This window comes from Macaca mulatta, chromosome 7 (genome assembly GCF_049350105.2).
Source record: "Macaca mulatta isolate MMU2019108-1 chromosome 7, T2T-MMU8v2.0, whole genome shotgun sequence".
In the NCBI taxonomy this organism is placed as follows: Eukaryota; Metazoa; Chordata; class Mammalia; order Primates; family Cercopithecidae; genus Macaca; species Macaca mulatta.
The window spans coordinates 151062836-151076575 of NC_133412.1; the positions used below are offsets into that span (position 1 = coordinate 151062836).

General features: G+C 44.6%; 2 protein-coding genes across 8 annotated transcripts in view; one reads left to right on the forward strand and one right to left on the reverse strand.

The window, feature by feature from the left end:
* Positions 1-13740, reverse strand: part of ALKBH1 (alkB homolog 1, histone H2A dioxygenase) — a 188583-nt gene that overhangs the window by 166842 nt on the left and 8001 nt on the right. The gene's annotated exons all lie outside the window — the stretch shown is intronic.
* Positions 1-13740, forward strand: part of ADCK1 (aarF domain containing kinase 1) — a 128169-nt gene that overhangs the window by 41717 nt on the left and 72712 nt on the right. For all 7 annotated transcript variants that reach the window (XM_015144185.3, XM_015144183.3, XM_077938086.1 and 4 more), the window contains 1 exon segment: positions 13067-13270. In XM_015144185.3, the coding sequence (XP_014999671.1) occupies positions 13067-13270 (204 nt within the window).

Consider the following 13740-nt stretch of genomic DNA (forward strand, 5'->3'; position numbering starts at 1 on the left):
CATATCAGCTCATTTGTTGGGATTTCAGGGATGCTGGAACAACTTTCTTTGCTTAATTCTTCCCTAAATCATTACTGATGCTTGTAATTCCACCATTAGAAAGTAATTCCTTTGGCTTAAAATCTGTTCTTTATTAAAATGCAAGTATCCTTGGCAGCTGTGTAGTATGTTTTATGTTTTATGTTGTATGTAGTATGTTCATTAAGCTTTCTTAGCCACTAGCAACTGCCCTCTCCAGATACCCCCATCTGCCACCTTCCTTTTAGGATGGGCTTCTCTGAAACAGAACTTACATTTGGAAACTGTCTCATTTCATAGAAATCTGCTCTAGGTTAGTTGCTCTGGCTGGAAAGAAACAGGTAAAGAAACTCCTGCCAAGATGTCAATGACTGATCATAATTTCTTTCTTTCTTTCTTTCTTTTTTTTTTGGAGACAGAGTCTCACTGTTGCTCAGGCTGGAGTGCAGTGGCATAATCTTGGCTTACTGCAACCTCTGCCTGGAGGTTCAAGCAATTGGGTTCAAGCAATTCTTGTGCTTCAACCTCCCAAGTAGCTGGGACTACAGGCACATACCACCATGCCCGGCTAATTATTTTTTATTTCACTAGAGACAGAGTTTCATCATGTTGGCCAGGATGATCTTGATCTCCTGACCTCATGGTCCACCCACCTTGACCTCCCAAAATGCTGGGATTACAGACGTGAGCCACCGCACCTGGCCTGATCATAATTTCTTATGTTACCAACTCTAGGGAATATTCTCATTTTGACTGAAACCTTCTGGAAACAGTGCTTAATGCAAAGGAACCGGTGTCCCTTCATCCTATCTTGTCAGTGGCTTTGGTCTTAGCTCTCTCCTCTGTTGGACTCCCTTAGAGTGGCAGTGTGGGGAGCAGGCCCTGTCAGGTCCACTGAGAGCAGACTCGGTCTGTGTAACTCAGATTGAGCGTTGACCTGGAGTGTAGTTCACTGGGACAGGGGAGAAAGTGGAGCTGACCACATAGATGATGGTGGGACAGACTGTCCATCTTGCAGAAGGAAGACTGAGGCATAGAGACAACAATCTACTTAGAGTTGGGGCTAGAATTAAAATGTTGTCTTTAGAACCCCAGTAACGGTTGTAGGTTTTTAGAGTCAGAAGACATCTTAGAAACATCAAGCTCTGGGAAAGCAAAGACATTTCATTTGCAAACTCCAGTTGATTAGTAGTGGTTGAGTGCAGGTTGGAGAGTAAGCAAGTCGTCACCTGGACTCACTGAGTGCGTGCTGTGGTTGATTAGTGATGTCTGATGTGTGCCACGGGCGCAGTAACGGAGGAGAGGCACATATGCACTCGCTTACTATTCCTGACTCTGCTCAACCTCTCAATTTACAGATGAGCTGAGGTCCAAGAAGCTGAGATGATTTGTTCAGGATTGCATAAGCAGGGGCAGTAATTGGCAGAATTGTCCCAGAATCCAGGTCCCTTGAGTCTTGATTCAAAACTTTTTCTTCTGAGGTATACTGGTACTCTAAGAGGTATTTCATTATCGTCTTGGAGTTAGACTGCCGGGATTCAGATCCCAGCTCTGCCACTAATTAGCTGTGTGGCCTTGGCCGAACCATTTAACCTTTCTGAGGCTTAACTTCACCATCTTTAAAAGAGAGGATAATAATTGTGCCTACCATATAGGATGGTTATGGAATTAAATGAGAAAATACATGTATAAAGGGTTCAGAGTAGGGCCTAACACATAGTAAATACTTAATCCGTGATGGTAGCTCAGTTAAAATGTTCCTTTTTTTTTTTCCTTTTTGTTGAGACTGGGTCTTGCTCTGTCCCCTAGGCTGGAATGCAGTGGCACAATCTCAGCTCCCTGCAACCTCTACCTCCCGGGTTCAAGCAGTTTTCCTGACCCAGCCTCCTGAGTAGCTGGGACTACAGGCACATGTATCACACCCGGCTAATTTTTGTATTTTTAGTAGAGATGGAGTTTCACCATGTTGGCCAGGTTGGTCTCGAACTCCTGGCCTCAAGTGATCTGCCCACCTTGGCCTCCCAAAGTGCTGGGATTACAGGCATGAGCCAGTGCGCCCGGCCAAAATGTTCCTTTTTAAATTGCATTGTCTTTCTAGGTTCTTGATGGACACAGACACAAAATCATCCCCTGCTCACTCCTTCTGAAGTATGCCTCAGAGTTGCCCCTCAGAAATAGTTGCTTCTCTTTCTTCTCCATAGTATGCTCTGGAATCATTTGGGTTTGAAGTGCTCCTGGAATTTGTAATTTCATAATGAAAAGTCCCACAGTACTAATAACCAGGTGTGAGACGGTGCTGGATCTGTAACTACCTGCGGCTCTGGGGCAGTTTTTGCTATCATACTTTACACTCCCGAGAAGTTCATTTTGGTTTGGGTGTGTGATGCAGCCCTAGAGGCTTGGCTGTGGCTCCCCAAGGACCAGCTGCCACATGGGGCCTCTCTTGGCCATTTTGCTTAGTTGCTCCTCTGACTGGAACGTCACTATAACATCTTCTTCCGACCATCTCTGCTCCCCTAAGCCAGTGTATCTTCTCCCACCCACCCTGAACCTCGTTCTTAGACTGGACCTCAATAGCCGGCTGGTGCCAGCCCCCTCTTCTCACAGCTGCCTCTCCTATAGTCTCAGAAAGCAGGGCCTAGTCAGAGCCTAGACCCAAAGCTATGCTATGGTCCTCTCCCCATCTTAATCCAGCCATGCAGGACCCTGGGTAACAGTTCCCTTTGGGTGACCCTGAGGGGGACCCAGGGAAGCCTTGAGAAGCAGGAGGAGTCCATGGCTGTCCTGGAAGCCAGGCCTGGTGTGATGGGGCTTTGAGCTGACCCCTGTATGATTCAAGACAGGAGTGCGGAGGGCTTTCTGGGTGTCTTGTGATGGGCAGGTGGCTCTCGTTGAGTGAATCATCTGTGATTCCACATCCTGACTGGTTTTTGGGAAAAACGTCTGTTCTGGATCCTCCAACAGAGACCCTCCTGGGGTCTACCCAGCTGATCCCTGCTAAGAAAGGGTGGAGTGGGGGCTGGTGGGAAGAAGGCCTTCCCACTGGGGAACGGTCAAATCATTGTCCTTGACATTGGAAAGCTCTGTTGCTCTGGGCCTCTCACTGGGTCCCAGCCTCGTTTGGTTGCAACCTGGTCATGTCTAGGGTTGCTTCCCTGCTCTTTCTTCTGTGGACCCGAAGCAGAGCAGCTGATCATATCCATGGAGCTACTGCATGGGCAGAAACCCCATCTTCTCCAAGAGAGGCTCAGACAAAAGGGGGATTTTGAGCCACCCTGGGGGAAAGGAACTCCTTGCTCTGCCCTTCATCCTGGGATTGTGGAAGGCAGTAACATCACTTGCTTTTTCTTCTAACTTATGAGGAATGTGTAACGGTGTGGACAGGCAGCAGAGTGTAGAGAAAGACAGATGTTTTGCAATTAGAAGACAATGTTTCAAACCCTGAATCTACTATTTACTGGCTGAGTAACCTTGGTAAGACCTCTAACTTTTTGGAGCCCAACTTCTTTCATCTGTGCAATGAGGAGAATGATAGTACCTATCTCAAGGGCTCTTACCTGGGTCAGGTGAGATAATGTGTGTGAAAGACTTCATGCATTTAATTTATTTTAATTTAATTTAATTTAAGCAATCAATTAATTAATTTATTTAAGATGGAGTTTTGCGGTATGGCCCAGACTGGAGGACAGTGGCACAATCTCGGGTCATTGCAATAACTGTGTTATTTAGTTTTCTTCCTTTTTTTTTGAGATAGAGTCTCACTTTGTTGCTGAGGCTGGAGTGCAATGATGACATGATGATGGCTCACTACAACCTTGACCTCCTGGGCTCAAGCAGTGCTCCCGAACCTTTCAGCCACTCAAGTAGCTGGGACTACAGGCGATTGCCACCACGCCTGGCTAATTTTTCTTTATTTTTATTTTTTGTAAAGATGGGCTCTCACTCTGTTGCCCAGGCTGGTCTCGAACTCCTGGCCTCAAGTGATCCTTCCACCTCAGCCTCCCTAAGTGCTAGGATTACAGGCATGAGCCACTGAACCCAGCCTTGGTTTTCAAATATTTGGGAATTTTCCAGAGATTTTGTGGTTATTGATTTATACTTTGGTTCCATTGTGGTCAGTGAAAATATTTTATATATTTTGATCCTTTTAAGTTTCCTGAGATCTGCTTTATGACTCAGAATGTGGTCTGTCAGCTGCATGTGGTGGCTCATGCCTGTAATCCCAGTGCTTTGGAAGGCTGAGGTAGGAGGATCACTTGAGGCCAGGAGATTGAGACCAGCATATGTTGAGGGCAACATAGTGAGACTCTGACTCAACAAAAAATGTAAAAAAATTACTTAGGTGTGGCGGTGTGTGCCTGTAGTCTCAGCTACTGGGGAGGCCAAAACAGGAAAATCCCTTGAGGCCAAGAGTTCAAGGCTGCAGTAAACAATGATGGTGTCACTATACTTCAGCCTAGAAGACACAGTGAAACCATGTCTCAAAAAACAAACAAAAAGAATATGGTCTCTCTTGGCAAATGTTCCTTTTATACTTGAAAATAATGTATATTCTGCTGTTGTTGGACAGAGTGTTCTATAAATGCCACTTCAGATTAGTTGATAGTGTTCAAGTCTTTTATATCCTTACTTATTTTCTATCTGTTATATCATGTATTGAGAAGATACTGAAATCCCTGCCTATAAAGTGGATTTTTCTGTTTCTCTTTGCAGTTCCTTTAGTTTTTTTGCTTCATGTATTTTGAAGCTGTGTTATTGGGCGCATAAATGTTTAGGATAGTATATCCTCTTGATGGATTGATCCCTTTATTGTTATGAAATGATTTTCTTTATCCCTAATAATATTCTTTTCTCTGAAATCAATTTTGTCTGCTATAAATATAGCTGTTTCATCTTTCTTTTGATTAGCATTGGCATGATACATCTTTTTTTAAAATTTTTTTTGAGATGGAGTCTCGCTCTGTTGCCCAGGCTGGAGTGCAGTGGTGCCATATCTGCTCACTGCAAGCTCCGCCTCCCGGGTTCACGCCATTCTCCTGCCTTAGCCTCCTGAGTAGCTGGGACTACAGGTGCCTGCCACCATGCCTGGCTACTTTTTTTTTTTCTGTATTTTTAGTAGAGACGGGGTTTCACCATGTTAGCCAGGATGGTCTCCATCTCCTGACCTTGTGATCCACCTGCCTCGGCCTCCCAAAGTGCTGGGATTACAGGCGTGAACCACTGCGCCCAGCCTGATATATCTTTTTTTATCCTTCTATTGGGTTGGTGCAAAAGTAATCACTGTTTTTGCCATTACTTTTAATGAAGACAGCTATTTTGCACCAACTTAATACATTTAACCTATTTGTGTTTTTGTATTTGAAGAGCATTTCTTTTGGGTGGTATACATTTGGGTCTTTTTTGTTTTTTGAAATGGAGTCTTGCTCTGTCGCCCAGGCTGGAATGCAGTGGCGCGATCCTGACTCACTGCAATCTCCGCCTCCTAGGTTCAAGCGATTCTTCTGCCTCAGCTTCCCAAGTAGCTGGGATTACAGGTGCGTGCCACCATGCCTGGCTAATTTTTGTATTTTTAGTGAAGACAGTGTTTCAACATATTGGCCAGACTGGTCTCGAATTCCTGACCTCATGATCCATCCGCCTCGGCCTCCCAAAATGTTGTATCTTAAAATCGTATAAGAATCTTAAAATTGTATACTTTCATTTCTTCCCAAGTTTTATGCTATCGATGTAATACATGCCTTTATGTTATAAACACCACATTACATTGTTATTAATTTGGTTAAGCAATCTTTTTCTTTTAAAGATATATAAAGTATAAAAAAGTTCTTGTGTATTTACTCATAAAGTTGTTATTTCTGGTCTCTCTGTTCCCTTATATAGATTCATATTTTTATCTGGTTTCATTTTTCTTCTGCCTGTTGAAGGTTCTTTAGTTTTTATTTATTTTTTACTTGTTTTTTGAGATGGAGTCTCGCTCTGTCACCCAGGCTGGAGTGCAGTGGTGTGGTCTTGGCTCACTGCAACCTCTGCCTCCCAGGTTCAAGCGATTCTTCTGCATCAGCCTCCTGAGTAACTGGGACTACAGGCTCATGCCACCACGCCCGGCTAATTTTTGTATTTTTAGTAGAGACGGGGTGTCACCATATTGGCTAGGCTGGTCTCAAACTCCTGACCTCGTGATCCGCCTGCCTCTGCCTCCCAAAGTGTTGGGATTACAGGTGTAAGCCACTGCACCTGGCCGGTTCTTTGACATCTCTTGTAGTACAGGGATATGAAATCTATCAGTTTTCCTATGTCTGCAAGAACTTTTATACCTTTATTTTTGAAAAATTTGCTGGGTTTAGAATTCTTTGTTTTCAGAGATGTTACTATACTAACGTCTGCTTGTATTGTTTCCAGTGAAAAATCTGCCATCATTCTTATCTTTATTCTTCTGTCTGTATCTTTTTTCTCTGTATAAATTGTTTTAAAAAATTATGTAGCTTTCTTCATGTTTCTTGTGCTTGGGGCTTGTTGAGGTCCTTGAATTTATTAGTTTATACATTTAAAAAAAACAAATTTGAAAAGAATTTCAGCCATTTTCTTTAAATATATATATATTTAATTATAATTTATATATATTTAATTATAAATATATATAAATTTCACTCCTCATCTCTTCTCCTTTGGGGACTTCAACTACATATTTACTAGGCTGCTTGAATTTGTTCCACATTTCACTGATGTTCTTTTCACTAAAAAAAAATTATTTTTACTTCTATGTGTTTCATTCTGAATAGTTTCTGTTGCCAGGTTTTCAAGTTCACTAATCTTTTATATATATATATATATTTTTTTTTTTTAAAAATATATATATTTTTTAGAGACAGGGTCTTGCCATGGTGCCCAGGCTGGTCTCAAAATCTCTGGCTCAGGCAATCCATCATCCCCCTTGGATTCCCAACGTGCTGGGATTACAGGTGTGAGCCACCATGCCTGGCCTGATACTTTTTTTCCCCCTGCAATGTCTAATCTGCCATTAATTGCATCTTGTGTGCTTTTCATCTCATGTATTATGTTTTTCATCTCTAAAAGTTTGATAGGATTCTCTTTCTGTCTCTTTTGTGTCATCCAGGCCTTGGTTCACTGCAGCCTTTGCCTCCTGGGCTCAGGCAGTTCTCCTGCCTCTGGCTCCCAAGTAGCTGGGATTTCAGGTGCGTGCCACCGTGTCTAGCTAATTGTTGTATTTTTTGTAGAGATGGAATTTTGCCATATTGCCCAGGCTGGTTTTGAACTCCTGAGCTCAGGTGCTCTGCCTGTCTTGGCCTCCCAAAGTGCTGGGATTACAGGTGTGAGCCACTGTGCCTGGCATTGTGCTTTTATTTTTAGGGTGGTAGATATTTTTGTATTCTTATAAATATTGAGCTTTGTTCTAGGACACAGTTAAGTTACTTGAAGTAGTTTGCTTTTTTCAGATCTTGCTTTTAATATTTGTTAGATGGGAATGGAACAGTATTTGTTTTGGGATATATGCCATTACTGATGCAAAGCCCTTCTGGATATTGCCACAAATGTCCCATGAATGATGAGTTTTTTTTCAGTTTGGCGGGTGGAAATAGGTCCTATGTGGATGCTGGGTACTGTTAACCCTAAACCTTTTGGGTTGTTCTTTTCCTGGACTCAGACCATTTTTGGATATGCAGGTGCTGATCGGTACTCAGCTGTATATGCAGTGGGATCTCTGCAGACCTTTCGTGTTCTTTCTTTGTACAGCTCTCTGCTCTTCGCTACTCTGTCCTTTGAACTCTTTCTGGACTCTCAGCTCTATCTCCTCAATTGAGGAGTCTTCCGGTCACTGCCTGGCTTCCCCTCCGTGCCACTTCAGCCTGGGAGCTCCCAGTGCAGTGAACTGGGGCATTCATCATGTTCACCTCGTTTCTTTCTCATCTTTCGGGAATCGCTCTTCTTCCTTGCCTAATGTCAAGTGTCTTGAACACCATTGTTCTATATATGCTGTCCAGTTTTTCAGATGGGAAGGTAATTTTAGTTCCTGTTTTGGAAGAAATGTCAAGGTTGACATCATGATTTATGGCCTGAAAAAGTCCAAGTTTAACCTTGCCATTTCCTAAGGTGGAGAAGACTGTGGGAAGAACAGGTTTGGTGGTAGTGGGAGTGGTGGGAAAGTCAGGCTAAGTTTGAAGAGCCTGTTGGATATCGGAGTAATTGATGTTAGAGAGGCAGCTGTAATCAGCAAGCTCCAGTCAGAGGAGAGGTCTGGGCAGGAGATACACATCTGTGTATATCAATGTGAAGATGGTATTTACAGCCATGATACTGGATGAGATCCCCAAGGAAGTATAGTTAGAGTATTGGATTAATCCTATTTTTTATTTTCTGTATTTTCTGGTGCTTTGACATCTTGGTTTTGCTAGCATTGGAGGGACTGCTGCTCCCAGGGTCAACTAATTCTTAGAGATAGGTAGCAGCTCTCTTGGGAGTGTGCTTTTTTTCTTTTGAGATGGAGTCTCACTCTGTCATCCAGGCTGCAGTATAGTGGTGTGATCTTGGTTCATTACAACCTCTGCCTCCCGGGTTCAAGCGATTCTTGTGCCTCAGGCTCCTGAGTAGCTGGGATCATAGGTGCCTGCCTCCACACCCAGCTAATTTTTTTGTATTTTTAGTAGAGGCAGGGTTTCACCATGTTGGCCAAGCTGGTCTTGGACTCCTGACCTCAGGTGATCCACCTGCATTGGCCCCCCAAAGCGCTGGGATTACAGGCGTGAGCCACCCACTCAGGGGAGTGTGCTTTTCATATGCAAATCAACCAATTCAGAGCCCATACCTCACAACCACCTACTTCATCAGGCTCTTTTACTCTGTACTACTATTCTCCTGCCCTAATTCCCCCATCATTAGGTAGTAGACAACTAGGGACAGCTCCTATGCCCCAGAGCCCAATGAAATTATTCAAAGTAACCAGTCCTATCCTGTTTACCCTGCCTTGACCATTCCTTCACATGGAATAGCAGCAAAGGCTCTTGTCCACATTTTCCTGCTTTCCCCCTCTGCCTTTAATTCTGGTGCTTCTTTCCCCATGTGGCCTGGCATGGCATGCCATCATGCCATCTATTTCTAGAGACTTGTCAGTAAAGGCTTCTGCTTTCATGGTAATCATTTCTGTGTTTGTGTGTCTTACCGCATGTGATTGAAACAAATCCCAATACCCTTGTAGTAAGTATAGAAGTACCAGCTCTGGCTAAATGGATACGTATATTACCTCACCTCATTTAATCTTCATAGCAGCCCTATGAGGTATAGGTACTATTATTATCTTACTTTTATAGATGAAAAAACTGAAGTAGGGAAAGGTTACGTAATTTGCCCAAGTCCACCAGCTTCTGTGTGGTAAAGTTGGGATGTAGCCTGAGACACTCTGAAGTCCTGTGTTCTTAACTACAGAACTATGTGTGGTCAGGGTGGGGTTCAGTCTGAGGTTAAATTCTTTTAATATGTTTACAAACTGTACCTCGTTTTTTTCCCCTAAGACATGATGAGCTTTACTTTGCTGTCTAAATGACAACGTAAAGGTTAACATCTGGAAAAGAGAACTTGCAGACTGTGGGCCTGATTTCTTGGGGATGAGGAGTTACAGTTTCATTTTTCTGATGGACAGCATACATGTGTGCCTTGGGACCCTGCCAGATTAGCAAAGAGATGCTGGATTCTCTCTGATCAAAACTGGTCCAGTCTGCACGCAGAATCTTGTCCATTTAAAGCTGAAAAATATGATCAGCTGGACTTTCCATTCTCAGAAGATGCTGAAAAGGGATGATAAAAAAATTTCCCACATTATCATAATATTTATTATTCATAAGAAATTTGGGAAATACAGGTCAGGCGTAGTGGCTCACACCTGTAATCCCAGCACTTTGGGAGGCCAAGGCGGGTGGATCACTTGAGCTCAGGAGTTCGATACTAGCCTGGGCAACATGGTGAAAAACCCCTTCTCTACTAAAAATACAAAAATTAGCCAGACATGGTGGCGGGCCTCTGTAGTCCCAGCTACTTGGGAGGCTGAGGCAGGAGAATCACTTGAACTCGGGAGGCAGAGGCTACTGTGAGCCGAGATCACGCCACTGCACTCCAGCCTGGGCGACAGAATGAGATTCTGTGTCCAGAAAAAAGAAATTTGGGAAATACAGAAAACCTATATAGAAGAAAAAAGTACTCTTATAATTTCACACCCCAGAGATACCGCTGTTAACATTTCATTCCTTTAGGGCTTAAGTTTTTGACTAGAAGAATTAATCAAAGGTCAGTTTGGGGTCTGTCGCCTTCTCTTTCTGTGTCTGCCTGTCTCTCTGTGTGTGGGGTGTGTATGTATGACTGTCTGATGGTCTCGTTCCTCTCTGTCACTTACACGACCCTAAGCCCCATTGGAGACATTGCCCAGTTCTCATGGGGAGCCCCATGGATTCAGTCTGACATTGATAGCTTTCTGCCTAGCTTGGGGACTAGGGCCCCTGCTCTTGGGGCTTTAGATGTGGGTAAAGGGATTGCTTTGACTCCATCTTGCCTAATCAATAACTAATCAACACTGAGTTGATCTTATTAGCTATTCATTGCCTCCCTCCCAAACCCCAAACCAAGCTGGCTATGACAATGCTTTTCACTAATATGAGGCAGATTAAAACTCATTACATAATCCTAGCGCTTTGGGAGGGCAAGGCGGGCGGATTACTTGAGGTCAGGAGTTCAAGACCAGCCTGGCCAACATAGTGAAACCTCATCTCTGCTAAAAATACAAAAATTAGCCGGGCGTGGTGGTGTGCGCCTAAAATTAGTTACTCAGGAGGCTGAGGCAGGAGAATCGCTTGCATCTGGGAGACAGAGGTTGCCATGAGCTGAGACTGCACTACTGCACTGCAGCCTAGGTGTCTCAAAAAGAAAAAATGTCTCGCAAAGCTTGAAGTGGACAGGCCCCCTGCGGGCCTAAGGATGGCCTGGTAGTGCCTGGAGTGTGAGGCATCTCCTCTGCTGTGGCAGGAGGTGGGCGGATGGGCCCTTTGGCTGCTGGGTTGAGGGTGTTCAGGGCTGCAGCAGTTTCTTCTGGGCAGCAGCAGTCTGGGCGTGGTGGCTCATGATGGTAATCCCAGCACTTTGGGAGGCCGAGGTGGGTGGATCGCTTGAGCCTGGGAGATGGGGACTACTGTGAGCCATGATTATGCCACTGCACTCCACTCTGGGAGACACAGCGAGACCCTTTCTCAAAAAAAATTGTGCAAATTTATGGAGTACCTGGGAAATTCTTACACATTTATAATGTGTGGTGATTAAGTCAGGGTATTTAGGGTAGCTATCACTTGAGTATAATGCAGTTTTCTAAATATAGTCATTCTCCTCTGCTCTCAAACATTGAATTTATCCCTTCAAGTTTACTTTATGTTTGTACCCTTTAATCCACTTCTCTTCATCCTCGCCCTTCCCACCGCCCGTATTTCCTAGTTTGTTATCTGTTTTTCTACTCTACCTCCAATATCACATGTTCTCTCTTGTATGTGGGAGCTAAAACAAAAACAAAAACAAAAAAACTCCTCTTAATTTCTAAATTTCTTGTGTTTTCACTTGGCAACTAATTATATAGGATCTTTGAACGCTTCTTCCACCTTTGTTGTCAACTGTTATTTAACTCCTCACATGATTTTATGGCCCCCAATATGTGTTAATTACATCAGCATCCTATGTGGCACTGAAAAGTGTAAGTCCATCCTCGTGGTTCACTCTCTTGGTTGACTGAGTTGGGAGAAGGCAGGTGCCAGGTCCCCACAGGGTACTGGGGTCCTTTGTCTTCTGCATGTGCCCATGGCCTCATCCTGCCTCAGAGGCTTAGCTCTTAGAAGGTAGGACTCTTATAGTACCAAGGCCCTCAGTTGGGCTGCAGGGATGACTGTGGATATGCAGCCTGGGGGCAGATGGGGCCACCTTCCAACTCTGGAAGGACTGGTGAGCACCCAGATGTGAATTAAGGCTGCTCTCTGTCCTAGACAACCTGCCCAGATGCCTTCTCCATGTGCCTCATACCCCTCACTACAGTGACTCCTCTAGTTAATAAGAGACCTCTGCTAAAGTTTGCTGCACCAAAGAACCCTAGATTTTGGAGTAGTTTCTAGACCTTCCTTTGATATTTATTAGCGATTTCTTTTTTTTTTTTTTTTTTCCGAGACGGAGTCTCATTCTGTTGCCCAGGCTAGAGCGCAGTGGTATGATCTCAGCTCACTGCAACCTCCACCTCCTGGGTTCAAGCAATTCTCTGCCTCAGCCTCCCAAGTAGCTGGGATTACAGGTGCCTGCCACCACGCCCGGATAATTTTTTTTGTATTTTTAGTAGGGATGGGGTTTCACCATCTTGGCCTGGCTGGTCTTGAACTCCTGACCTCATGATCCACCTGCCTCAGCCTCCCAAAGTGTTGGGATTACAGGCATGAGCCACTGCACCCGGCCTAGCAATTTCTTTAGAAACAAAACAACCTAATTTGTCTTCTTTAAAGATAGCAAAACTTGCTTCCCTGAGGTGCTGTGAAGATTAAAAGATACAATACCTATGACCATGTTTTATAAAACGTGGCAATCCAAACAAACAAAGCATAATTGGTATGTCTGAGGGGTAGGTGGCAAATACTTTAACTCCGTGTCCCTTGAATGAATCATTAGTAGGTTAGACTTGGTTAAAAGCCTTGAATGCTTATTTCTAGGGAGGGGGACCCAGACTAGGTAAGTTTTGATGAAGAGGAGGAGGTAGGAAGCACTGGGCCATGTATGAAGGGCGGCCTCTGTATGAGGTTGGAGTTGACTGCCCTATGTACCAGGAAGCTGGACACCAAGGGAGAAGGTGTGTGTGTGTGTGTGTGTGTGTGTGTGTGTGTGTGCACGCGCGTGTGCGTGTGCATGCGCCTTCCCTGGACATTGTGGGGTAATGAGGGTTTTCAAGCAGAGCAGGAAGGTGAAGGGAACAAGGTCTAGGGAACAGTCTGCACTCACACCTCTCTGGCTCTGGCCTGTCTTCCTGCAGGTGCACCTTCGCTCTGCCAGGCGTCTCTGTGAGCTCTGCTGTGCCAACCGGGGCACCTTCATCAAGGTTGGCCAGCACCTGGGGGCACTGGACTACCTGTTGCCAGAGGAGTACACCAGCACGCTGAAGGTCCTGCACAGCCAGGCTCCACAGAGCAGCATGCAAGAGATCCGCCAGGTCATCCGAGAGGATCTGGGCAAGGAGGTACCCACCTTTGCAGCGGGGATGGGCCTGGGTTGGGATGCTTCAGAAAAGGCCCCGGCTGAATTCTTGCAGTCTCGGCCAGGGTGCTGGGGATCCACCAGTGACACAAAACCAAATGTCACAGCCACTCTCAGTGCTGAAATCAAAGAGGTTAGAAGGAATCTCAGTGGCCCTCAGTGAAACATACCAGTTCAACCATATGAAATAGTTCCTGTGAGACTGTTACTGACCTGAAACCTATATATGATTCATATGGTTCAACCTAATAATATCTGTCACTTACTGAAGGTTTAATGCCTTATTGAAGCTTTATCCTCAGCAGGGCTTTCAAGCCCATCCCATCTGGTTTCCACCTACCTGTCTATAAGTTGGTGTGGCAGAGTGACACTGTGGTTTAGACTCTAGAGCCAAGAGCTTGGACTTTGCACACATGATTGATCTTGGCACCTCACTTTCCTTATCTGTAGCCC